The 26,805-nt window shown below is 47.6% G+C and overlaps 1 protein-coding gene across 1 annotated transcript in view; it reads right to left on the bottom strand.

Annotated features, from left to right (window-relative positions):
* The window catches only part of ELP1 (elongator acetyltransferase complex subunit 1), a 754,242-nt gene that overhangs the window by 328,149 nt on the left and 399,288 nt on the right, over positions 1-26,805 (bottom strand). Inside the window, exon 25 of the mRNA XM_085636502.1 lies at positions 11,080-11,228. Coding sequence (XP_085492628.1) covers positions 11,080-11,228 — 149 coding nt within the window. The remainder of the gene's footprint in view (positions 1-11,079; positions 11,229-26,805) is intronic.

Raw genomic sequence — 26,805 nt, 5'->3', positions numbered from 1 at the left:
GTTCAAAAGGAGGTCCCATTAGTCTGGTGAGAACGATATTTAGGTTCCACACAGGTGAGGGTGGCACTCTGGGGGGAATTATTCTTTTAAGGCCTTCCTTGAAGGCTTTAATGGCAGGTACTCTGAAGAGTGAGAGATGTTGTCTGTTTTGTAGGTAAGCTGCTATGGCTGCGAGGTGTAGTCGAATGGACGTATAGGCTAGATTGCACCTTTGTAGGTGGAGTAAGTAGCCTATGATGTGTTGAATGGACACATCTAGGGGATCGATGGTGTTGTTATGACAATAGACAACAAAACGTTTACACTTGGCGGCGTAGCACGCTCTAGTGGTAGGGCGCCTAGCTTCTTTGATGACGTTCGTACAGTCAGGGGGAAGATTTAGGTACCCGAATTCTAGGATTTCAGGAGCCAGATCGCAAGGTTGAGCTGAGCTGGGTCCGGGTGTCTGATATCTCCATGGTTCTGGGTTAAGAGGTGTGGAGAGAGGTGTAATTTTTGATGCGGTACTACCGATAGTTCCAGCAGTGTGGTGTACCACGGTTGTCTGGCCCAAGATGGCGCTACTAATATTAGTATGAGGGAGTGTTGTTGTAGTTTGCGCACCACTAGTGGAATGAGTGGGAGAGGCGGAAAAGCGTACGCAAATCTGCCTGACCAGTTCATCCATATCGCATTGCCTTTGGACAATGGGTGTGGGTATCTGGCGGCGAAGCTTGGGCATTTTGTGTTTTCGTGGGTGGCGAAGAGGTCTATCTGTGGAAGCCCCCACATTTGAAAGTATGGGTGAAGAACTTGCGGGTGAAGTTCCCACTCGTGGAGTTGTTGTGTTTGTCTGCTGAGTGGATCTGCCATAGTGTTTTGCACTCCTGGGACATGTTGGGCTAGGAGAAAGCATTTCTGGGGTATGGCCCATCTCCATATGCTCTGTGCTAATTGAGAGAGCTGTGGAGAGTGTGTGCCGCCTTGTTTTTGAATATAATACATGGCTGTCATGTTGTCTGTGCGGATTAGGACTGCCTTGCCTGAAATCTGTGTTTGAAAGGATTTTAGGGCTAGGAAGATTGCTAGTAACTCCAGATGGTTGATATGGAGTAGCTTCTGTTGAGGTGTCGATTTGCCTTGCATGGTGAGATGTAATAGATGAGCACCCCAGCCGATGAGCCTGAATGCTTGCAATCCTGGCAGGATTGGGGTAGGCGAGCGCTTTTGAGGTGTCTATAGTGGCACCTAGATATTCTTTTATGTGGGATGGTTGTAGATGGGACTTTTCGTGGGTTACCGTGAAGCCCAGCTGGTAAAGTAGCTAGATCGCGGTGTGTGTGTGTTGTACACACTGATTGTATGAACTGGCTTTTATGAACCAGTCGTCTAGGTATGGGAAGACATGAATGTGTTGTCTTCGCAGATGTGCTGCCACCACTGCTAGGCACTTGGTGAATACTCGTGGTGCAGTTGTGACTCCGAACGGGAGCACTTTGAATTGGTAGTGTTGGCCGTCCACTATAAATCTGAGGTACTTCCTGTGAGCATTGTGCACTGGAATGTGGAAATAAGCTTATTTTAGGTCCAAAGTCGTTTTGAGAAAGTATCGGAAGTACCTGCTGAAGCGTCACCATATGAAAGTGGTCTGAGTGTATGTATTTGTTTAGGGGCCGAAGGTCTAGGATGGGCCGTAGAGTCTCGTCCCTTTTTGGTATGAGAAAATATAGGGAGTAGACCCCCATATTTTGTTGGTTGGCAGGAACGTGTTCTATTGCATTTTTGTCTAGGAGGGAGATTACCTCCTGCTTGAGTAGCAGCAGATGTTCTGGTGACATTGGGCGTTGCCTTGGTGGAATGTTTGGGGGGTAGATATTAGTTCTAGGCAGTAGCCTGACCGAATTATTTGTGTTACCCATTTGTCTGAGGTGATGGTAGTCCAGACCGGAAGGAAATTTTGGAGTCTGCCCCCGACCGGAGTGTGATGGTCTGGGGGAAGTGGAGGGAAGTCATTGGGTAGGCGCGGTGGCAGAGCGGGCGGTGTTTGTTTTGCCTCTGCCTTTGTTATTGTTGCCCCTGTAGCCGCCTCTTTGGTAACCCCTTGTAAAGGTGGACTGAGTAGGGGATTTATATGAAGTGGAAGCGGTGTCTGAGGAGTAGCCTCTGGATGTGCTCCGAAAGGAAGAGCGGCGAAAGGAGCGTCTGGGAGGGTGAGATTGCAAGGCTCCCATGGATTTTGCCGTGTCAGTGTCCTTTTCATTTTCTCTAGGGCGTCATCCACTTTGGGGCCAAACAGATGTTCCTGGTCAAAGGGATGGTTGAGGAGAGAGGCTTGTACCTCCGGTTTAAAACCTGATATCCTTAGCCAGGCATGGCGACGGAGGAGGACACTAGTATTGATAGCCCTAGAGGCTGTGTCTGCTGCATCTAAGGCACAACGTATGGAGGTACTGGTAATTGTTTTGCCCTCCTGAATTAGCTCATTGGCCCTAGCTTTGTATTTATCAGGGAGATGGTGCATTATGGCTTCTAGCTCATCATAATGGGCCCTGTCATACCTCGCTAGTAGTGCTTGTGTATTGGCGATACGCCATATATTGGCCGCTTGAGATGCAGTACGCTTGCCTGATGCGTCCAAGAGTTTAGACTCTTTGTCAGGTGGTGGTGCGTTACCTGACACCTGGAAGTTGGCCCTTTTCCGTGCTGTGGATACTACCAAGGAATCTAGTGGTGCTGGCCCTCTGATGTAGGAGGGATCTGTTGGGGCGGCTTTATATTTCTTCTCAATGCGCGGGTTAATGACCCTGGCCCTGACTGGGTCCTTAAAGACCTCCGGCGCATGATTTATAACACCCTTAAGCATAGGCAATATGGAGGTGGTCCTATGTGTGGTGTCAAATGTATCTAGGAGGAAATCCTCCTCCACTGGGTCGGTATGTAAATCTACCCCATGGTAGTGTGCCGCCCTTTGCAGTAAATGGTTGAACCCCAAGGAGTCTTCTGGTGGAGAAGGTCTGGAAGGGTAAAGATCGTCTTGTGGGACGTTAGGGACATCAGGGATATTATAATCGTCCCATGGGTCTGGGGATCCTGTGGGAGTGGGGTCCCCTGTAGGTATATCTTGGGGCACATCCCCTATGTCATCGTATGGATCCCCTTGATCATTATCATCCGGGGATGGGGTCGGGGAATGATGAGGTGGGGGTGAAGAAGGTGGAGGAGGTGGAGGAGGAGGAGGTGGAGGAGGGGAAGGTGGAGGAGGTGGGGAAGGTAGTATGAAAGGGGAGGTAGCAGAGTCCTTCCTTTTTGGAGGTGGAGGCGGAGCAGGTTTGTCTAACTGTCTCTTTTTGATAGAGAGCATCAAATGTCCAGTTTTGGGATCCTTAGTTAATGTTTTTTGTAAGGGATCCGGTGTGAATAGTTCTGGAGAGGTTGGTTGGTCCGTCGGCGCCGAAGGCGTCGGGCCGTTGGTTTCTTAGGCTTGTCGGTGCTGGTTCGTTGTTTGGAACCATGCTTGGAAAGCTCTGATTGTTTAGTAGGTGCCAAGATGGATTTCGGCTTCGAAGTGTCGGTGCCGGTGGTCTTGTGGGCTTTTGTCGGTACCGAAGATGGGGTCGGAGCCGAGGAGCTGGGTCTCGACCCCGAGTGTTTCGGTGAGGGGCTCGGTGTCGAGATGGAGGCCGGTTTCTTTTTCGGTGCCGAAGAATGTTTATCGGCTCCGACGGTGGGCTGGCTCGAGCCCGAGCCGCCTGAAGGCTTAATTGGCTTCTTTACCGATCCCGAAGGTGCGGTGTGGGAAGCAGTGTCTTTGGTCTTGCTTAGGCCCGAAGGCGAAGGCGTGACCGAAGCCTTTTTCGGTGCCGGTGAGGGTGTGGGGGGGGGTAGAGTAGTATTCACGACCCTCTGTGCCGGAGTGATGTCCTCCACATCTGAATCGTCGGCTTCAGATGCGCTGACGAGTCCCTCGTCTGTGTGTTGTTCTGGAGAGTCGACGCCTTCCCCGAAGATGTCGACCGGGATCGCCGTCGAAGAGTGTGCCATGGTTCTTCTGGCTCTTCGGTCCTGAATGGTTTTCTTGGACCGGAAGGATTTACACGCCGGACAGTCTCGAGCCTCGTGTTCAGGGGAGAGACAGAGGTTGCACACCTTGTGGAGATCGGTGTGGGGGAATTTGGACCCACATCGAGGGCACTTTTTAAATGGAGTCCTTTCCATTAACCAGGACCGGAGCTTGGGTAGGCCCGAAGGCCGCCGTCGACGACTGGAACCGAAGGTCTTGCCGATGAGAGGCGCGTCGAGTGGGGAGATCGCGATCGAAACAATACCGTGAATTGGGGTGAGGATTGTGCGTCGATCGTCGAACTGGAAGCTGTTCGGAACCGGAGCGCGAAGATTACATCCGAGCCCGATGGCGGAAAAAACAATCTGAGGATGGAGCCGAAGCCCATGCGCAATACGATCCAAAGGAGGAGTCACCGACCTCGTGACTTCCAAAGACTTTCCAAGAGGAAAAACAAACTGCAAACATCCGGGCCCAACACCAGATGGCGATCTATGCACAAGTGTGTAATCTGCAGCTCATATGCCTCGAACATTGTGTTACTGATCTTCTGAAAATTGCTGGTGAAACAATACGCAAAGCTAAAAAAAAAGCCTACTTTGGCAAAAGGTTCCCAAATTGAAGGAAGACATTATTACATAACATAGAGTGAGAGCAAGAGAGACACCAACATGTAATAATTTAGAAAAGAAACAGGACCATTGTTCACTATGGCACATCACTAGGTACAATAAATGAAGATTTCTGATTCACACACAAACAGTGGGTAGACTCAAGGGCATATTCATGCACGTGACATAACACCTGCATGAGTGGTATTAGATGCACAATTATAGACTTGCAGTTTCTAGTCCTGTCACCAGTAGGCAGTGAAATCCGCAAGTTAAGAATATGAAGCAGCCAGGACATAAGCTATCTCATGTTATTACTTTCTTGATCAATGTGATCAATTCTGATAAATTTACAGCTACTGCCCTGTGCATATGGCACCTATTCAAGCAAGAATTTACAAAGTAATATCTTCTGATTTTCAGCAGTTTAGCAAAGCCTTAGTTATTTTTTAAACACCATTGTGTGATCTATCCTTCTGTACCACAGTCAAATTAATGCGTATTTGGTGCAGGCAGCTTGCCAAGAAGATATCATTGAACTTTATAGAACAAGTTACTCACCTTCAATAACACTGTTTTTGATGGATAATCTATATATTGCTCACCTTTAGAATATTGCTAAAGTGCCAGACTAATTCCAGAAGTTTTTTATAGCAATGTTCCTGTGCGTTGCTAGGTGGTGCCATACGGTGCCACATTGGCTTCATCCTGGAAGTGATAGAGGGGAGCCACATTTAAGTGTCACTCCTGCATGCCAATGTGAGTTCCTTACTTGACTCTTTCAGCGCCCATGGACGCAGCGCACAAAATAATCATAGGTACCTCTATGCAGACCTCTAATCTGGGACCTTTTTAGACAGTAAAAAGGGTCCACTCCGCAGAATGGGGAGATGGGAGGGCAGTGAGGATCCTGCAGTTATATAGTGTATCCACCAGAAAGAGCATTACTAAAGGTAAAGTAACTTGCTCTTTAAATGGATACTTCTAACTACAGTTTTCTCACATCCAGTATAGATACCAAAGCAACACCTCCAAAGGTGGAGGGTCTGTCGAGTTGGATCAGACCAAGAAGTCCTGCAGACGTGAATGGACAAAATGACCTTCCTGTTGGAGACAGCTTTCAAAGCAATAGTGCTTTCTGAACACATGTTCTGATGTCAATATCACTGCCTGATAGATGTCAAGAACAGGCACTTAGCATGCCAACACAGTAGTGCCAGCCTTAGTGTGCTAGGTCCTCAGTCCTTTAGAGTCTGCATAGAAGATCTTAATGCAAAGGATTATCCATCTTGACAGAGTACTTTTCTACACCACCTTAACTTCTTTCCCCTGGAGAACATCACAAAAAGTAGATTATCCACCCAATGGCCTTTCGGGCGATTGATGGATCCAGCCAATGGAGTTTCAACTTCTCCTTCGAGGAGTGAAGTGGAGCGAAGAACATTTGGAAGGGGATGGATTACCAAACGTGAAAATAAGTCACTACTTTTGGGAAGAAGGCCATCCGGGTCATGATGAGCTGAATTGATAGCAACAAGATTCTTCAGCTAGCGACCACTGTCTTTAGTGCCAGAAGATGCAATGAGCAGCTGTGCATTGGCTCAAAAGGAGTACACACAAGAAAAATCTGGACCAAATTAGGTGGTCACTGTGGCATCAAAAACGGTATGGGAGGGAACATGTGTGGTAAACCTTTAATAAACACCAGAACAGGTGATCTGAACAAGAATGATTGGTTTAGTAAACGCAGAAAAGCCAAAGTGGCAGATAAATAAACTTTAATAGTGCCAACTGCAAGGCACTGCTGTGCCAAACAACAAAATACGCGACAGCTTGGCTTGCAAAGGGTCTGTCTAAGGTATTCAACACCAGGTCACAAATTTGTCCCAGCATAAAAAGACTTGATGGAAGGAAGCTTGGAAGCCAGGATAACATCCACAACTTTGGGTGACAAGTTAAACTACCACTGCTTGATCTCAATACATTGAGGGGCAGACTACGCAGGCCCAGGTGAAGAACGGCTTCCCCGTTGCTGTGACAGATCTTCCAGAAGAAGTAGCCTGATCATAGGGCATATACTCATGTTCGGAAGTTGTGTACCACACTCTACTGGCCCAATCCAAGGCCACTAGGATGACTTGGGCATGGTCATTCATGATTTTCTACAGAACTCTGGCAGCAGAGGCAAAGTGGAAAAGGCATACAGCAGTCCCATGTTCAACCCGAGTCTAAATGCATCTACTAGGGAGGACTTTTGTGGGAACTATAATGTGCAAAAATGTGGACTCTACAGGTTTTCAAAAATGGCAAAATGATCTAGTCAAGGTTCTCCCCACTGTCGGAAAATGCCCTGTGCCACCTCAGGGTTCAGCCACCATTTGTAATCCGTGTGTAGCAAATTAATACACATATAGCATAGGATGAATTAATATATCATGCATGCTATCGTTCACAGTGGCTAAAAGAGCTCTACGTAGAATAAATGCACGGCCCATGCCAGAACTTCTGTCCATATAATCAAACTGAAATTGCGTATTAAACAGACAAGTTAAAATAAGGCCCTTTATTTTATCACTGGAAGCCATTCATGATCTACCAGATACTGCCAGCTGAGCTCATACACCCTGAAATTCAATGAACCCACCAGGGGGTTCACAATCAGGGAGACGCCCTGATGTTCCAAAAACCTCCATACGGATAGAGCCTCCTGGCACAGGGCCAAGGACGCTACTCTGTTCTGTTTGTTGCAGTACCACATAGCAGTGGAGTTGTCCATGGGAATCTGTACCAGCCTTCCCCTAATGGACGATAGGAAGGCCTTCAATTTCCAGGCAAATGGCTGCCAGTTCCAAAAGATTGATATGGAGGCTATTTTCTGCAAGAGATCAGAGTTCTGATGTTCACCTCTCTTAGATGACCGCCCTAACGCAGCAATAATGCATCTGCCACAACTGTCAGTTCTGGGTGAGGTCGAGCAGCCACCACTGCAAATCTTGTGCAGTCTTCTCCGAAACCTGGATGACATTCAATTGGTTTTCCTTGGTGCTAAACCCACTGAGACTTCAGAGCCCACTGAGACTTCATATCCCACTGCAGAGCTCACATCGGCCATCCGGCAAAGTGGACATGAAAGAAGCCTCAGAGCTTGTTATTAAGAACCCCAACGGTGTCAGGACATTCAATGTCATCTAGAGGTGGTCTACAATTGACTGCAGCGAACCGACCATCAACAAGAAGGAGACAACTTATATCCCAACCTCCGAAGATGGGGGATGACCTTTTTGGGAAAATCAGAGGGGTGCTGGAAAGGACAAAGTAGAGCACGGCAAGCAGAAAATGCTCTTGACCAACCTTGAACTGCAGGTAATGTTTGTGGGTTCGAAGGACATGCACACAAAAGTTTTCATCTTGCAAGTCCAAAGCATACTGAACCGGGGCCAGTGTGAGCAGTTTGAATTTGTCCTACCACAGGAAGGCATTAAGAATGCGTAAATCCAAAATAGGACGGAGGCCTTGTTCTTTCTTTTGCTTGAGGAAGTAGTCGGAGTAACAACCCATCCCTATTTCTGAGTACGGAACCCTCTCCCTGGCCCCTTTGAACAGTAGAATGCACAGTTCTTGCAGTAATATGGATAGGTGCTCCTCTGGAAGCAACTCTGGTTTGAGAACAAGCTTCAGTGGGTTGAAAATAGCAGAAGGGCATAGCCTTGCTGGACGATCTGGAGGACCAATCTGTCGATGTGATGGATTGGCACACTGGCAGAAAACGTTAGATCCTGCCTCCCAAAGGATGGTTGTAACCCACTAAGGGCAAACTAATGCAGCTTGGAGGTGGATGCTGCAGGGAAGGGGGATTGGGAAGAACAGCGCCCTTGGTAACCTGTGCACTGACTGGCTGATGCCCATTCCCTGCCATGAAAAGACTGGGATGAGCTCAGCGGGGGTGGGGGTGGCTTCCAGGACAACCAGCAAGTGCTTGCTGGCCATGTTTAAGGGGTGTGCATATAATGGTCTAGAAGGCAAACTTCAAGGCAAGATTTACTGAAGAAAAGACGTGTTTCCCAAATGCATCAATCCTGCCTCCCAAAGGATGGTTGTAACCCACTAAGGGCAAACTAATGCAGCTTGGAGGTGGATGCTGCAGGGAAGGGGGATTGGGAAGATCAGCGCCCTTGGTAACCTGTGCACTGACTGGCTGATGCCCATTCCCTGCCATGAACAGACTGGGATGACCTCAGCGGGGGTGGGGGTGGCTTCCAGGACAACCAGCAAGTGCTTGCTGGCCATGTATAAGGGGTGTGCATATAATGGTCTAGAAGGCAAAGTTCAAGGCAAGATTTACTGAAGAAAAGACGTGTTTCCCAAATGCATCAATCCTTTTCAACTCCTTGTCCAGAGGGTGGTCAAGTAAAATGAATTATGAACCTTGCTCGCGGACACCTGAGTGACCAACCTTTCAGGAGTATGATGCTGCAGATGAAAATCATGGTCACCAGGCAACAGTCTATGGCGTCTGGCCACCTGCCTGCTCATCGACCGGCAAGAGTAAGATTTAGACCAAGTACTCTTAAGAGTGTCCACTATGGCTTTATTGAATGGGAGTAAGAGCTCACAGGAAGCCAGCTAAGGTAGTAGAAGCTCTGTAAGGACATTTGTCTTGACTTCAAAAGAAGATACTTACAGTGACCTTGAAAGAACATCTAATTACCAAAGAAATGGAACAACCCTGTTCCATTGGCGGCCCACGGGGAGAAGTCACCCTGTATCAGGGGATGCATCAAGCTCACTGGCCTCTTGTTAATCCATGTATAAACTGTCTTCATCATAAAGTGAAGGTAAATCATCCCCATTATCGTCATTGTAATTTCTGGGTGGTGGTAAACTCCGGTCAGGATCGGAACCAAAAACATGATGGATTCTCTGAGGACAGCTGTGCATTAGAGGGAGGGTATTGTCTGAATCAGGCTGCACTGGAATGGAGTCGGAGTACAACCTCAGTCGGGGTAGTGACAGATTCTGCTTGGGGTTGGACATTGGAGTCAACACTGGATCCCCCTCCGGCACCAGTGACTTTGGGAACGTCAATGAAAGAAGAAGGACCAGCACAGGTCTCGGTGCTGGAAAGGAAGTTAGAACAAGACTGGGGGAAGAACCTGAGGTGGGTTCAGCAGCTCAGAGGGCACCAAGGATGGATCCACCAGTGTTAACACAGCTGGAGACCTCTGCAGATCTTTGGGGTTTGAAGGCACACCAGATGGAGAAAGAAGAGTGCTAAAAATACACAGCATGGCATCCTTAAAAGCATCTATCTGCAGCCTCGTTGCTGATGGCACAGAAAACAAGGGTGCATCAGGATCAACAGCGGGATCAGTATCTTAGGCATCAGGAGTAATATCAAGTACCCCCTTAATGCCCTCGCGACTTCTATTCAGACAGAGTGGCGGGATGAGGGTCGAGTCCAGCTTGTCTTCTTGTGTTTTGTCATCAATTTGGACTTTGACTAACCGGAGCGGAAGTAGGACTATGTGAAATTCGGAGCATCTTTCTATTTTCTGCAACGTACAGCTTTGTTTCACAATGCTGATCGCTTTCGGGTGCATGATGGCACATTCATTGCATAACTTGGAGCTGTGCCTGAGCCCAAGCATCAAATGCACACCTCATGAGGGGATTGTTACCAACATCTGTTTACTATAGTCATGGCATGGTTTGAACCCTGTAGTGTTAAGTGAGGCAAACGTTCCCTAGTGCACTAAATTTCAATATGATATATGTTGCGCGATATTCAGTGTGGTGTACAGTCTAGGTCATCTTAGTTAGTGTGCGTGAGAACCGGGCCAACTTCAATATGAAAACTCGTCAAAACAGACAAAAAAGGGAGCGGAGCTCTGAATTCCAGTGCGAAGGCATGGAAAGGAAAGAACGGATGTCAGTGCACAGGGGTGGCGTTTACATGCGGCGCCATTCCGTCACTTCTGGGGCAGAACAAAGCCAATGCAGAGTGCACAACATCAGCTAGTGGTGTGTGGGCGTACTGCTATAAAAAACATCCAGATGCAGTCTGGCGTCTGAGGAATATTCAAAAGGTAAAGAATCTGTGGCTAGAATTATCCGTCGGGTGCCCGATTAATCACAGCAGCCCAACAAAATAGAACATTTCAATAAAGAAAGCAAATACAATTCACATGGTGAGCTGCAAAAGTGGACAAGAGACCACAGTTTGTTTTCCCAATCAACCATATGGCACACAAAGTCTGGTGGAACCGCTTGGTAGCAGTTTAAATAATTAATGGTGCCAAACGCATAGTAAGAAAGGTCTTTATCCAAGTGGTTAACTGCAACTTTACCCAAAACTCTCAAAGAATTCAAATCAAAATACATTAGAAAAATGCAAAATATCGCCAGCAAAGCCTGTAAGCTCTAAATTACCTTCTGTGACTTCTCTGCAACCATGATGACAAGGTCGAAGTCATACGTTCCCAATGAATGATCATACAACTCATTGACATCAACCAGGAACAACAGGTACTTTAGTGCATCCTCTGCGCTCACAGCATCAGCAGCAGATGGAGGATTCTCTGTGACATGAAAAGATACACAAGTTAACAACACAAGCCAAGATTAATGTGGCTTGAAAAATATGCTTTTGTTTAATAGAGAAATAAAATAAACTGACAAAAAAAAGAAGTTACTTTACACAACGTTTCTGATGGACATAATGTTCTTGCAGATTCTTGATCTTTTGAAACCTAACCAAGTAGAATGCTGAGAGGCTGTTTTACATAATAGGCTCAAAGTAATATAAGAGGTAGTCCAAGAAATTGCTCAAGAGTGACACAAATATCAACCACATTCTTCCACTGGCAGTACAGGTGCTAAATCAACAATTCTTTACAAACGACACAAAGGTTGAAGGACCCATACGCATGTGTGAAGAAAGAAGTATAAGTAAAAATCTGATGGAAAAATAAAGCCTCCAACAGGAGCTTCATAAATATCATCATCTTAGGGCTACCTCAATACTATACAGCACTCCAGTTTAAAAAAAACTCTAAAAGGACTGTGTGATCAGAGGACAGTCTCAAATTAAAAAAACTAGTGAAATAACAATAGCTGTGGGATTAAATGGCTGAAGCACGTGTCAGAGAATACGGATCAGAATTAACAGTAATCTTCAACTGAGATCTGTAGGGAAGCTCATATTGCCACTGTTCTTGAACAATTAGTGATGGTCATTGGTTGAATCAAAAAATGTCCATAGACTGTGGAGATCTTTTTCATGGTCGTGCTCAGATTCAATATAACGTTTATTATGGTACTACCATTGGGCTTCACAGGAGACCCTGACTAACTGGATGAGAAGAAGCTTACACATCAACTCGTTTAGAATCAGGCAGATTTTGCTAAATGTCATTTCTGCTTTGCATGTTCCATTTTCAAATGTCACAGATATATTTGAAGGACACAATTCTGAATTCTATATAAACAACTGCAAACACAGGAATTTTCACCCACCCCTTAAGATTCCCTCAAAAGGGAAGGGGCAGGAACTTCTCTCACTATCCTTGGAGAAAGTATTGCTTTGCGGTCCAACCATTTTCAAATACCACCAACCTCCGCTATGTACAAGGTACTCTTCCACTCAGAGCTGGCTATCAAGGAAGTAGTGCTTCAATAAATGCATGCAGACGCCCATGTCGCAGCCTGGCAGATGTCAAGAACAAGCACTTTGCATGGCAACGCAGTGGTGGCAGTCTTGCCACTGGTGGAATGAGCCCTCACACCTTCTAGAGGCTGCTTCTTGACAAATGTGTAGCTGTCATGATTGGCAATGTTTACGCCCATCCCGGGTTTATTAATCTTTTCCCCTGAATATTTTTATGTGGAATGGTCCATACGGTGCATGGAAGAGAATGGTGGAGTTGCGCTTTCGTACATCATTCCAAGATGGCCGCCGTCATAGACACGCTCAGACAGTGTTCTGCGCAGGAATGGTATTTAAGCTCTCAGGAAATATAACAGAGCATCTGCTATTGAGACATACTTTCTCTGTCGGTGGCCCAGTGAACTTCCTTCTAGTATCTAGATTGTGATTCGTTTTGGGAGCATCCAATTTTTGATTTTCCGGCGTCAATCTGTAGTCGCGTTTTTCTGTGGATGGCAGCCAGGAGTGCTTTTGGGCAGAATTCCCTTTTTGAGATCGGGGAACATTGTTGGAACGCTCGCAAGGTGTCTTCAGGTCCCGTTATTGCCTTTCATGGCTTGTGCGAACTTCCAGGCTGTTCGTGTTGGAGCGCATGTGCACACCAATTTTGTGGTGATGAACCAGATAAGTTAATAGAGGAGATTTCCTCCAAGATGATACTTTGAAAAATGTCAGTTCTAGTTTAACTTTTGGTCACAGCATGCTCTTATGAAGAGTTAATTCTTTTACTACTCTGGCACAAGCATTTCTCATCATTTGTGAATATTATTAAAAACATGTTAACATTTGTTCCAGGTAAGGTCATGCGAATACATATTGTATGTGTATACATAGGGGCTATAGAATCTGATAGCAGGGTGCATGATATCTGAGCATATTGAGACTGAACATATACAATACATAACCTTTTTCTACTCCGTGGTGCCAAAATTATACTTGCCTCCACAGGTCTCCTTTTCTGGTGTGCCCTTCCTAATATACCTTCCCCCCATTTGGTCACTATGTTACTCTGATACAATACACACAGGGATGGATCTGCCAAAAGGTGGGCCTCTTAGGAGGATGCTGTTCCTAAGGATCTAAAAGCCTTACAGTAGCAGATCTTAATGCTAAGAATTATCCATCTCGAGTGAGTCCTTTTCTGCACCGCTTTATCTTTTTCTTCTTCATGAGAACTTCACATAAAGCTTATTATCCACCCAATGGTCTCTAGTACAATCAATGTAAAAGCTTAAATGTCTTTTAGGGTCCAGTCGATGTAGTCTCTCCGTCTCTTTTAAGGGCTGAGGCAGAGCAACCAACAGTGGGAGAGTGATGCATTGCTAAACGAGAAAAGGAGTCACAAACTTTTGCAAAAAAGTCGCCCAGTCCTTAAGACCAGTTTGTCTGGGAAAAATATGGTGTAGGGCAGCTGCACTGAGAGCCTGGAGCTCATGTGAGCAACAAGCTGATGTGATTCGAATGAGGAAGACGGTTTTGAGACTCAGAAGATGCAACAAGCTGCAATGCATGGACTTGAAGGGAGTGCACATGAGAAACGTTAGGGCCAAACTAAGATCCCACTGTGACATCCCAAACTATTTGGGAGGGAAAATGTGATTCAAACCTTTAATAAATTGCATTACAATAGGTGATTTAAACAAGGACGGTTGGTCTGGCAAATGAAACAAGGCCAAAAGGGGCAAAAAAATAACCTTCCATTATGTCCACTCTCAGGTGATTCCAGGCCAAAGACTAAACAAACAATAAAGCATCCAACAGTTTGGTTTGTAAGGGGTCTGTTTTGCTGATTCAACAACAGGCCACAAATTTGCTTCAGCATCTGGCATAACTGAAATTTAGGCGCCCGGTTGCAAGGATTACATTCACAAGCTTGGGTGGTACATCGAACGGAGTCAACTGCTGTCGCTCAATCTCCACGTATGCGATTGTAGATTGTGTAGGTTCAGGAGCAGAACCGTGTCCTGCTGTTGCAACATTAGATCCTACTGTAGAAGCAGCTTGATTGTAAACAAAGTGTCAGGCCTAGAAATTCTAGGTACCACACCCTCCTGGAGCAATCTGGAGCCTCTAGTATGACTTACGCCTGGTCAGTCCTGACCTTTTTCAGAACTAGGGGCAGGAGGGGCAGAGGTGGAAAGATATACAGAAGTCCCATGCTCCAGTCTAGCAAGAATGTATGTCCAGGAGAGTGTTCTTAGGAACTCCAATGCACTGCACATTGACAATGGCGATAAGATCTAGCCAGGGCCCCACGGTTCGAAGATGCCCTGCGCTACCGCAAAGTGCAGTCACCACTCGTGATCTGCCAGGTATTGTCCACTGAGCTTGTCTGACTTGGTATTTAAAGAGCCCGCCAAGTGGTTCACGATCAGGGCCCTGCAGTGAGGTTCCAGCCAACTGTAGAGGGTCAGCGTCTCTTCGCACAAGACCCTGGACCTATTCCAATGTTGCAGTCCCACATGGCAATGGTGTTGTCCGTAAGAATCTGAACCAGCCTTATCTTGATGGATGGCAGGAAGGCATTTGATGCCAGGCAAATGGTCGACAGCTCCAACAATCTGATGTGGATCTGGGTTTTCATCATAGTCCACTGATATTCACCTCTCCCAAATGATCTCCCCCAAACAGCAGTGATGCATCTGTGGCCACTGTCAGCTCTGGGAGGGGAAGGGATAGCAATCTGCCTATAAACAAGTTGCTGTCGTGCAGCCACCACTGCAGATCTTGAGAAGTCTCCTCCAAAACCTGGATGACATCCAACAGGTGTCCTTGGTGCGGAGCCCACTGAGGTATCAGATCGTACTGCCAAGCCCACAAATGCCACCTGGAGAAGTGGAGAAGCAGGATGCATGAGGCCAAAAATACTCGGAGCTGCTCTCATTGAGATCCAGGACTGAGGCTGAAATATGGCGTAGTTGAAGAATGAACCGGTGCAGATTTTGAAGACTGAATAGAGGTCAGCACTGGAGTCAGTGTTTAACCCGGAGAGGGTTCCAGGGGTTCAGACGGTGCCAAGGACGGCTCCTCTGATGGTAACTCCATTGGAGGGACCTGCAGAACCTTGGGACCCACAGGCACCAAAGGGAGCTGGAGATTGCCAAAAATATGCAGCATGGCCTATTTCAATTATGTTTTTGTGTAATTCTGTAACTTGAAATAATTTGTCTATGTAATGCAATTTGAGATGTAACAAGTATGTATGTATGGAATGAATAGTTTAATGCATGGAATTTGATTACATGTCATTTGAAGGATTACATATGTATAATGAACCTTTAAATTTGTTTTTAATAGCTCAGAACTGTGTATATTTCTTTGTCAACTTTGAAAAAGCATGGTGTCTGCTAAACACGTGTGGGCTGCATTGATCATTAAAATTTTCTCTGTGTTCTAAAGAAAATGGATGGGCTATGATTTTACATAAATTATCTTATGTTTATGAAAAAATATTTTGTTGGTATCCCACCATATCCGAATTACATCTAATTTTATTGATCAATAATACAATCTTCCAAGTGAGTAACTAGGGATCTGGGAGGCAAAGTTCAGGGCTTTTTATTGGTTAATCCCATTAGGTTTAGCAACAGGTACAAAGATATTCATAAAAAAATCAGGCCAAAAAACATAACTCGTTCATCACACAACTGGGAATCCTGACCAATTATGTTTCCTGATGGGAAGCCAGACCCACAACATCCCTACTTTACCTATAGTTTTGCTAACTGCAAAAAGGTTTTTTGCAAGAAAGGCTGGTCATTCTTGACCCAATTCTAGGAAAATGTTGGGGGATGATCCAGATTTAGAAGATGGCTATTGGTGATATAATGAACAAGTTACTTACCTTTGGTAACGCCATATCTGGTAGGGACGCCATCTAGCCGCAGATTCTTTACCTTAGAATTATCCCCAGGCTGCATCTGGAATATTTTTCGTGAGAAGTACCCCTGCGCCATGGTAGATGGCTTGGTTTGGTTCCAAGTGGCGTCATCCGCACCTGAAGTGACTTGCACTGTGCATAAATAGGAGCCACCCCAGCACGGTGACGTCAGTTTCTCTTTGCGACTTTCCATGCCAGGAGTGTGCGACCACCAAGAACACTGACAATTGGTGTGGAAAACTAGGGCCCTGAAAGGGGATAAACCCTGTCTCTAGAAATCTGCTTGCAGAGCGTCGAGGATGGGTGGGTCAGTAAGGAATCTGCAGCAAGATAGAGTCTCTACCAGATAAGGCGTTTCCGAAGTTCAGTAACTTGTTCAACTGATAGACACTTCTAGCCACAGATTCCTTACCTTAAAATAGATACCCAAGCAATACCTCCCCAGAGGTGGGTCTGTAAAACAATTTCACACCTAAAAGTCCTGCAGGATGAATGGGCAAAGTGCATGGTCTGACAGACCTTACTGTCCAGGCAGTAGTGTTTTGTAAACCCGTGCTGAGAAGCCCAAGTTGCTGCCTGCCAGATGTCCAGGACTGGGACTTCGCAAGCTAAATCAGTGGTCGAAGCTTTAGCTATGTTGGAATGAGTATGCAAACCCTCTCTGGGTTGTGTCTTGGCCAATGCGTAGCAGATTTTGATGAACAGCATGATCTATTGGGAGATGGTGTGTTTCTGGACAGCTTTCCCTTTCTTGGCTACGACATACTCCACAAAGAGTTGGTTGTCCACCGGGAATTCTTTTGTGCGGTCAAGGTAGAACAACTCTCTTTTTGGGTCCAGCTGGTGTAGTCGCTCCTCTTCCTTAGAAGCATGCGGTGGAGCGAAAAAGGAAGGTAGGGTAATAGACTGACCTACATGAAAGGGAGTGACCACCTTCGGAACGAAGGAAGCCTTAGTGCGAAGAACCAGCCTGTCTGGAAAGATGTTGCGATACAGAGGCTTAAAGGATAAAACCTGGAGCTCACTAACCATCCGGGCTGATGATATGGCCACCAGAAAGGCCGTTTTGGTGGTAAAGAGCCTGATAGGACAATTGTGTAGTGGCTCGAAGGGAGTGCACAGAAGAAAAGTAAGCACTAAATTGAGGTCCCATTGAGACATGATAAAGGGTGAAGGGATGAACATGCACTGGAGACTTTGAAAAATCTATGTACAATAGGGGATTTGAACAGGGATGGCTGATCTGGCAACAGCAAAGTTGCCGGGATGGCAGAAAGATAGCATTTCAAGGCGCCCAAAGCAGAGCCCTTCTGGGCAAGAGAAAAAGTAAATAAAAGCACCTGAGAGACAGGAGCAGAAAGGGGATCAATCAGTTTCTCCGCACACCATGTCACAAACTTGCTCCAACTGCAGGTGTATACCGGCCAGGTGGAGGGACGCCTACCTGCCGAGACAACATAGAAGACTTCGGGCAGAAGGCCAAAAGGTCAAAAGCGGTCAACTGTTGCAGCCCAATCTCCACGCACGGAGGCATAGAGTTGAGAGGTTTGGGTGGAGGAAACTACCCTGTTCCTGCAACAAAAGATCTTCCTGAAGGGTCAGTCTGATCAGAGGACTGATGGGCATGCTCAACAGCTCGGGATATCGAATTCTCCGAGCCCAGTCTGGAACCCCAAGGATGACTTAGACTCGGTCGTTCCTTATCTTCATGAGAACCCTAGGCACGAGTGGTATGGGCAGAAAGGCATACATGAGGCCTGAGCTCCACTCATGATGAAAAGAGTCTTGGAGCGAGACCCGGCGTGGAAGCTCCAGTGTGCAAAACCACTGACACTGGGTGGTCTCGGTGGTGGCAAACAGATCAAATCAAGGTTCTCTCCACTGCTGAAAGAGACCTTGCACCACCTCCTGATGGAGACACCACTTGTGGGCCGCTAGGCATCTATGGTTGAGTTAGATCCCCCTGGAGTTCAGAGACTGCCGGGTATTGAACCATCAGGGATGTGCCCTGATGCGTCCTGCCATGTCGAGAGGCACAGGGACTCTTGACAAAGGGTCCACAATCCCACCCAGCTCTGTTTGCTGCAGTACCACATGGTGGTGGTGTTATCTGTGAACACCTTCACTAGCCTTCCCTTGAGGTAGGGTAGAATTGCTTTCAATGCCAGCCCGATCGCTCGGAGCCCCAGTAGGTGGATGTGAAGTCCAGTTTTCATCAGAGACCCGAGACCTCTGATCTGTACCTCTTCCAGATGGCAGTCCCATCCAAGAAGTGACGCATCGGTCTCCACTGTCAGACCTGGTTCCGGAAGGAAGAGGGGTCACATGCTGACCCAATCGCAGTTTGTTAACCGCCACTATAAATCTTTCGTAGTACTTTCCGAGATCTGCACTATGGCGGAAAAATTCCCCTGATGCTTCGCCCACTAGAACTTCAGGCCCCACTGCAGAGCCCAGATATGTCAGCGGGCATGTGTCACAAACAGTATGCAGGAGGCCACGAGGGCCAGCAGCCTCAGAGTCAGTCTCACCAAAAACGCTCAGATGAAAGGAAGTATCTAAGGAGGAGTCATGCGTGACTTCAGCACCTAGATAGCGAACCCCAGCGAGTGCAGAAGGTTTGCCGTAGTCTGGAGGTTGGAAATTACTTCCTGGGGCGAGACAGCCTTCAACAGCCAGTCGGCGAGATAGGGGAATACTGGCACCCCTGATTTCCGCAGAAGATCTGCAACCACAGCCATCACCTTTATGAATACCCAAGGGGCGCTGGTAAGGCCAAAAGGGAGCACGGCAAACTGAAAGGGCTCTTGGTCCACCGTGAACCGCAGGTAACGTCTGTGGGCAGGCAGGACAGGGATGTGGAAGTATGCATCTTGTAAGTCCAATGCTACCATACAGCCTTCTGGGTTGGGGGCAGACAGAACATGAGCTAGCGTGAGCATTTTGAATTTCTCCTTTTTCAGGAAGAAATGGAGAGGGCACAGGTCTAGTATAGGACAGAGGACTCCGTCCTGCTAGGGCACCAGAAAGTATGGGGAATAGCAACCAGGATCTACTTCAGATGCCAGCACCTGCCCTAAGGCTCTCATGGCCAAGAGAGCCACCTCTTCCTAGTAGAGTAAGGAGAGAATGTCCTCCGTCAGTCTGTCGCAAGTGGGTGGCATGGGTGAAGGGGTGGTCATGAAGGGGAGGGAATAGTCCCTTTGGAAAATCTGGAAAACCCAGAGGTCGGATGTTACCAACCTCCGGTGGTGCATGTGATGGCATCTCCTGCCTCCCACTCTTTGCCCATGATGGTCAGAGGGCAAACTAAAAAGGCTTGGAAGCTATGGCTGGCAGAGGAAAGGCATGGCCAGGCCCGACCTACGGGGTCTGCGAGTACAGTGTCCTCAGACAAGCAGGGGCTGTGAGTCTTGTCTGCTGTGGTAGAGGGGTGGGTAGGGCAGCAGTTGGAAACTCCTTCCGTGGCTACAAAAGGAGCGAAAGGCAGACTGGGGTTGGCGAAGGGCTCTGGAAAGGCCTAAGGACCTGGACATAGCCCTGCTGTCCTTGAAGTGCTCCAGTGCTGATTAAGTCTCGTCTCCGAAGAGACGCGAGCCATCAAAGGCATGTCCATCAGAAAAGCTTGGACTTCCCCTGAAAAAACAGTCGTCCTCAGCCAGGTATGGCGCCGTAAGGCCACTGAAGAAAAAACTGCTCTGCCTAGCAAGTTAGTCATGTCCAGTCCATATCTGACTGCGAACTTAGAAGCGTCTCTACCATCAGCCATAGCTTGGGAGAGAATGGACTGGGCCTGCTCCAGGACCACAGACAGTATCTGCACACCCGAATGCCTGACAAAGAGGGAGAGATGGCCCAAAAGGCACGCAGTGTTCACAGACTACAGTGCCAGCCTGGCGGAAGAAAAAATTTTCTTGCCCAAGGTGTTCAGCCTCTTGGATTCCCTATCCGGTGGGGTGGTAGGGAATGCACTAGGGTTTACTCTGTAAGTGAAGGCTTGGACCACCACGTTCTTTGGGGTAGGGTGTTGAGTGAGGAAACTGGGGTCCCCTGGAGTGGGGGGATTGCGGCAAGCAATTGTCCTGTTCACAGCAGCCCCTGTGTAAATCTTGTCCCAGGCCCCAAGCAGGATGTCCATGATGACTTCATTGAAAGGAAGTAGCCTTGACCCTGGTCCTGTGTGCCGCTCCCACTGGCTGCTGCGTTATCGCTGTGTATCAAGGCCGTCTCCTGTGTCCCAGCCCTCGAGCCCCCTCCGAGGTTCGGTACCACCTGCTGCTGCCTACCGCAGATAGTCAGAGTCACTCGCTGAAGCCCTTGGATCTGCAACTTTCTTTATTGTAATTCTTCTGTGCCACTGTATTATTGTTTCATTTACTGTTCTGTTGCCATTGTTGCGTTGTAGTTTGTTGCTCATTTCGCTCGCTGCTGTTTTCTGTTTTTCCCTTTTGCGCACCCCACTGGTTTCCTGCCCTACTGCTTCCCAGACACCCCTCCCATCTCCCAGGACTACTTATGGAGGCTGCTTTGTGGCCACTCCACAGGCGCTGTGCCAGGAACCCTGGTCCTCCTGTCTCCAAGTTCCTAGCCCTGGCCCCTGGAAGCCACGACAACTGCTGCATCACCTCCTTGAGACACATGGAATGACCCCTTGTTTGCAACCGCTGTTGGTTCAAATGCAACATCGAAACCCTCACCGCGCACACACAGCAGACCTCCAATACTCTGAAACAGCTCCAGTGCATGCTGATCAATGCCCGATCCCTCTACAAGCACGCCACTGAAATCTGGGACAATATCACAACCTCCAGCCCGATGTGATGTTCATCACTGAGACCTGGCTCACACCGTCCTCAGCACCCCATATCGCAACCGCAACGCTCCACGGCTGCTAGATGATACACAGAGACTGAGCCACACGGAGGAGGCATTGCCATCATCAACAAGGAGATCCTCCACTGCACCACCACCGAGGACGACATCTCATCAATCATGGAACACCTCAATTCCCAAATCCGAATCGACACCAACACTACCGTCAGAGGAACCCTCGCATACAGGCCACCGGCCCCCCGCCCCGGCTTCTGCAACGCCATCTCCAAACTCATCCCCCCCTGGCAATCAATTCTAAGCACTACATTTTCTTCAGCTACCTCAACTTCCACATCGACTATCCCATTCACAGCAACTCCGCCAGCCTCTTAAAAAGCATGAGCAACATTGGACTCACACAACTGGTCACCACACTCACAAACTGCGCAGGATACACCCTTGACCCAATCTTTACAGCCAGCGACAGAATCAAATTCAGTCAGACCATCAAACTCACCTAGACAGACCACAGCATCGTCCACATCTCCATCGCAGGCTCAGCTAGACCCGCCCCCACCCCCACCCACCGCAGATGGAACAAAACAACCGAGACCCAATGGACGGCCGCCCTCAACACCACCAGACCCCACACCACTAACAACCTGAAGCAAGTCATCTAAAACTTCTCCAACTGGATCTACAATTGCGCCAACACAATTGCACCCACGGAAACAGCCAGAACCACGACACACTACAATAATGCTAGGTGGTTCACCTCCCGAATTCCACGCCTTCAAACATGAGTGTAAATGACTAGAGAGACAGTGGCACACCAGCAGGAACCCCTCAGACCTCACCCACCTTCAATTCTGCCCTCTGCAAGTACCATCACCACCTCAAGGAAGCCAAAAAGGACGCCCTTACCATCCGCATCAAAGCTAGTCGCAATCACACAAAGGAACTCGTCAGCATTGTCAGAGGATTCTACTCCATGTCTGCCACAGTGACCATGATTCGACCTTCCCAGGCCCTGTGCGACTACCTGGCGGACTACTTCCACAAGATAGACATCTACAGTAACTTCAATCCACAGCCAAACCAACTGCGGTCACCTCCTGACGCACACCGGCAACTCCCAGAGCCACCTCACCGACAGGACACCACTCACCACACCTATTACCACGGTGATCATGACCCCCATCCACTCCGGAGCAACGACTGACCACTGTCCCCACCATGCCTTCAACCTGGGATAGAAGGAAATTAGCAATGCACTCACCGACACCCACAACATATCCATCACCGTGGCCAACTTCCCTGATGCCTGGAAACACGTGGAGGTGAAAACCCGCCTGAAGAAACCCTCCACAGACTCCAGCAAACTCAAGAACTACTGCCCCATCTCGCAGCTCCCCTTCCAGGCCAAGGTCCTGGAGAAAGCCATCAATCGCCAGCTCAAAGTCCCCCTGGAAGAAAACCACCTACTCAACGCTACCCAGTCTAGCTTCTGCTCCAACCACAACACCAAGACCACCCTAAAAGCCACAAGCAACAACATCAGATACATCATCGACTGTGGTGAGACAGCAGCCCTGAACAGCCTCGAACTCTCAGCGACCTTTGACACTGTATCACACCACGCCCTCATCACCAGACTCCACCGCATCTGCAAAACACACAAGATGATGGACGGAATGTTGCACATTGGCAACACATTCACCCCCAGTCACAGATCTGGGTTGAATCCATCGTTATTTTGCTCACCACGCCACCCCAGTTCAGACATGGCCATATGCAAATCAGTCTAGACCCTGCACCTCATGGGAACAGTCCAGCACGAACTGCCAAGCCATGTCTTCCCTGGACCGGAATCAAGCCTCCTAGGACCGGTTTCAGGGTTTCACCCCTCTTCAGCCAGGATGGCTTGACTCCAGTGGCGTAGTGAGCACGGGACCCACTTCTGGGCATACCCTTCCCACATAGGGCGAACAGCAAAACACACAAGATGATGGACGGAGTGTTGCACATTGGCAAAACATTCACCCCCAGTCACAGATCTGGGTTTAATCCATCGTTATTTTGCTCACCACACCACCCCAGTTCAGACATGGCCATATCCAAATCAGTCTTGATCCTGTGCCTCATGGGAACAGTCCAGCCCGAACTTCCAAGCCATGTCTTCCCTGGACCGCAATCAAGCATCCTAGGACCGGTTTCGGGGTTTCACCCCTCTTCAGCCAGGATAGCTTGACTCCAGTGGCATAGTGAACACGGGACCCACGTCTGGGCATACCCTTCCCACATAGGGCGAACAGCAAAACACACAAGATGATGGACGGAATGTTGCACATTGGCAAAACATTCACCCCCGTCACAGATCTGGGTTTAATCCATTGTTATTTTGCTCACCACGCCACCCCAGATCAGACATGGTCATATGCAAATCAGTCTTGACCCTGTGCCTCATGGGAACAGTCCAGCACGAACTGCCAAGCCATGTCTTCCCTGGACTGGAATCAAGCATCCTAGGACCGGTTTCGGGTTTCACCCCTCTTCAGCCAGGATAGCTTGACTCCAGTGGCATAGTGTGCACGGGACCCACGTCTGGGCATACCCTTCCCACATAGGGCGAACAGCAAAACACACAAGATAATGGACGGAATGTTGCACATTGGCAAAACATTCATCCCCGTCACAAATCTGGGTTCAATCCATTGTTATTTTTCTCACCACGCCACCCCAGTTCAGACATGGCCATATGCAAATCAGTCTTGATCCTGTGCCTCATGGGTACAGTCCAGCCCGTACTGCCAAGCCATGTCTTCCCTGGACTGGAATCAAGCATCCTAGGACCGGTTTTGGGTTTCACCCCTCTTCAGCCAGGATAGCTTGACTCCAGTGGCTTAGTGAGCACGGGACCCACGTCTGGGCATACCCTTCCCACATAGGGCGAACAGCAAAACACACATCTGCATCAGAGGAAACACCCTCATGTGGATCACCTCCTTCATCACAGGACGCACGGGCTTCGGCCTGGAGGGAATGGCTCCAGTTGGCACCGGAATCTGTGTCGGACGGTGCCCATCTGTGGATCCTCTGGGCTTGATTGGTGTCCAGGGGGATCCCCCGGTGGAAGACCAGTAGGGGCCCCTTCCAAACTGGCAAGATCCAAATGCACTCCAGCAGGAATGGCCATCCAAATATGAGGAGCATGGCCTCATACAATTCCCAGAGTTGGGCGGGAGTTACTCTGGCTCCCAGAAACTCTGGGAGGTGTGGAGAAGGCCCAGGAGCAGGCTCGAGTGCTGACGCTCCCTTGTCAAATGACTATGACGGACAGGGTGATGTTGAAGACTTGATCGACAACTACTTCTTTTGGTGGCACTTACAGGAGTGGGTTGACTGTGACGAAGATCGATGGCTCTGTGACCGATCCCGGGACCATACTCTTGACCGAGATCGAGAGGCAAGGATCTCGAATGATCGATTTCTCAAGGCCTTGGCGTGCATGGCATGACAATTGAGGCATGTCTTGGTCTTGTTGGCGCGGTCAAGACACTAGAGGCAGACGAGTTGTGGTTCCGTCACCGACATCTGTGAGTGATAGGCACCCCAGGCTTGAAACCAGCCTCCCTAGTGGACATCCCTGCCTCACCAGTAGACAATGTCTCAAAAATCTTTTGACAAAAGGGTTGAAAAAAGGTCAGTTGAAAAGTGGCTAGGGCTAGCGCTTCCCTGGATCTGCGCTGACTGGCACAGAAAGAAAAGAACTGATGTCAGCGTTCTGGGGTGGCACCTATATAGGCACTGCGTACATAACTTCCAGCACGGACGTCGAAGACTCCACGTATATTCGAACAACGCCACCTAAAGGCGCACAAAAAATTTTCAGGATCCAGTCTGACTACTGGTGATAATTGTAATGTAAGGAATGTGGGCTAGGAGTCTCTAGCCATCCAAAAAAACTGTAAAGGCTGAGAATATTGAAATGGGAAGGGCCATCAGTGATTGTCAGGTAGGAATGACTCAGGTTTCAGATCACTGTCTTCAAGCCATGCTTTATTCCAGACAGTTCTGTTACGCTACCAATACAAATACACCCTAGTTTCAACTGCTAACGTCTAATCATAACATTCCTAACCTAACTGTCTGTGTTCTACATTCTGCTTATTAAAGGCATAACACAATACCATGGGCCCGATTCACAAAAGTAACCTGAGACAAAATCCTGACTTTATAACTTTCGGTATTCACAAAACGCATTTAGTAGTAGTAAAGTGAAGATTCCTAACTTTACTACTACTAAACTGAGACAAAATCCTAACTTTACGACTTTCGGTATTCACAAAAGGGATTTAGTAGTAGTAAAGTTAGGAATCCTAACTTTACTTCTACTAAATCCCTTTTGTGAATACTGAAAGTCGTAAAGTTAGGATTTTGTCTCAGTTTAGTAGTAGTAAAGTTAAGATTCCTAACTTTACTACTACTAAATGCCTTCTGTGAATACCAAAAGTAGTAAGTTTAGGATTTTGTCTCAGATTAGTTCTGTGAATCGACCCCTACATCTTTCACCCACTCATCTTTAAAAAAAATCTGAATAAATAAAATTTTTGGAAATGAAAATTTAAACAAAATAATAACAGCAATAACTGTAACAGTCTAATTAACACTGTTCAATTAACCTCTTAGGTCGTTTAGCAACTCTTGTTGATTTTCTAACAACACAATACGACATCATTGTCTACGAGTTACTCATGGGACTCTGTGTGCTGGGCCTTAAACATTTTGCCCAGTTGATTAGACATGGCAGCTGTATTACAAGAGTAGAATTGAAGGCTAGATGGTGTACTGGAAACTACATTTCACTCTTCAGAAGGACCTTTCCCTCTTCCTGGTTATCGTGGTATACTTCATCCCAGTCCTCCTTGAACAAATGGCAAAATTTAAAAAAAGGTCTCTGGTTACAAAATCAACACTGGGAAATCAGCGATGTTCAACCTGTTCCTTAGCTTGGTAGAGGAAGCTGCTATTAGTGAGGTCCTCCCCTGCGGTCGGGCTGTGAAGCACACCTGGGTATGCTTCGGTGTAAGGCTGAACAAGTCCATGATCACCTAGTGTAGGGCCACTTCTCTGGAACTTCATGAGGAGATTAAACATGAAATGCACAATTTGGTTTTCATATATGTTTCCATATATAGCCATAAAGAAGGACATCAAGACTGATGTCTTATCCTGGGTCCTGAGTTTGTTTCAAGTCCTCATAATCAAAATTATAGTCAACTTTTTATCAGCTTGCCCCACAAGCGTTCAAATTCATAGAAATTGGAAGAAACCCAGACAAACTGCTGCAGAAGACAAAATATTAAAAAGTACCTTTCACTGGCCAAAGTAACACTGTATTAACAGGCAACACAATCTAGGGCAATGGCTGGATGGGTCAAGCGAGATTCTGACAAAAGTTGGGTTGGACCAGGCTGTTATGGGAAAAACTTTATGGGATGGATCATAGTCTCCCATAACCGAGAAGCTCACTTATGCATATATTAGCACCTCCTCAGAGACATTCTTATACACATGGGGTGAGGCTCCTACCAAATACAAACTGGGATCCTTCCAATTATCCCTTAAGCTCAATTCCTCTTCTGCAGACTTTCACTCAGCCTGACAGTGGTTATACGACAAGTTTCAAGGGGTATTCACTACGTTTTTTAAGTGATGTAAGACTGGCTTTAACTTTCAAGGATCTGAAAGACCAAAA

The sequence above is a fragment of the Triturus cristatus genome, chromosome 2_1 (genome assembly GCF_964204655.1).
Source record: "Triturus cristatus chromosome 2_1, aTriCri1.1, whole genome shotgun sequence".
NCBI lineage: Eukaryota > Metazoa > Chordata > Amphibia > Caudata > Salamandridae > Triturus > Triturus cristatus.
Note: the sequence above shows the minus strand (reverse complement) of the source record. Positions and strands in the feature narration are given on the sequence as shown.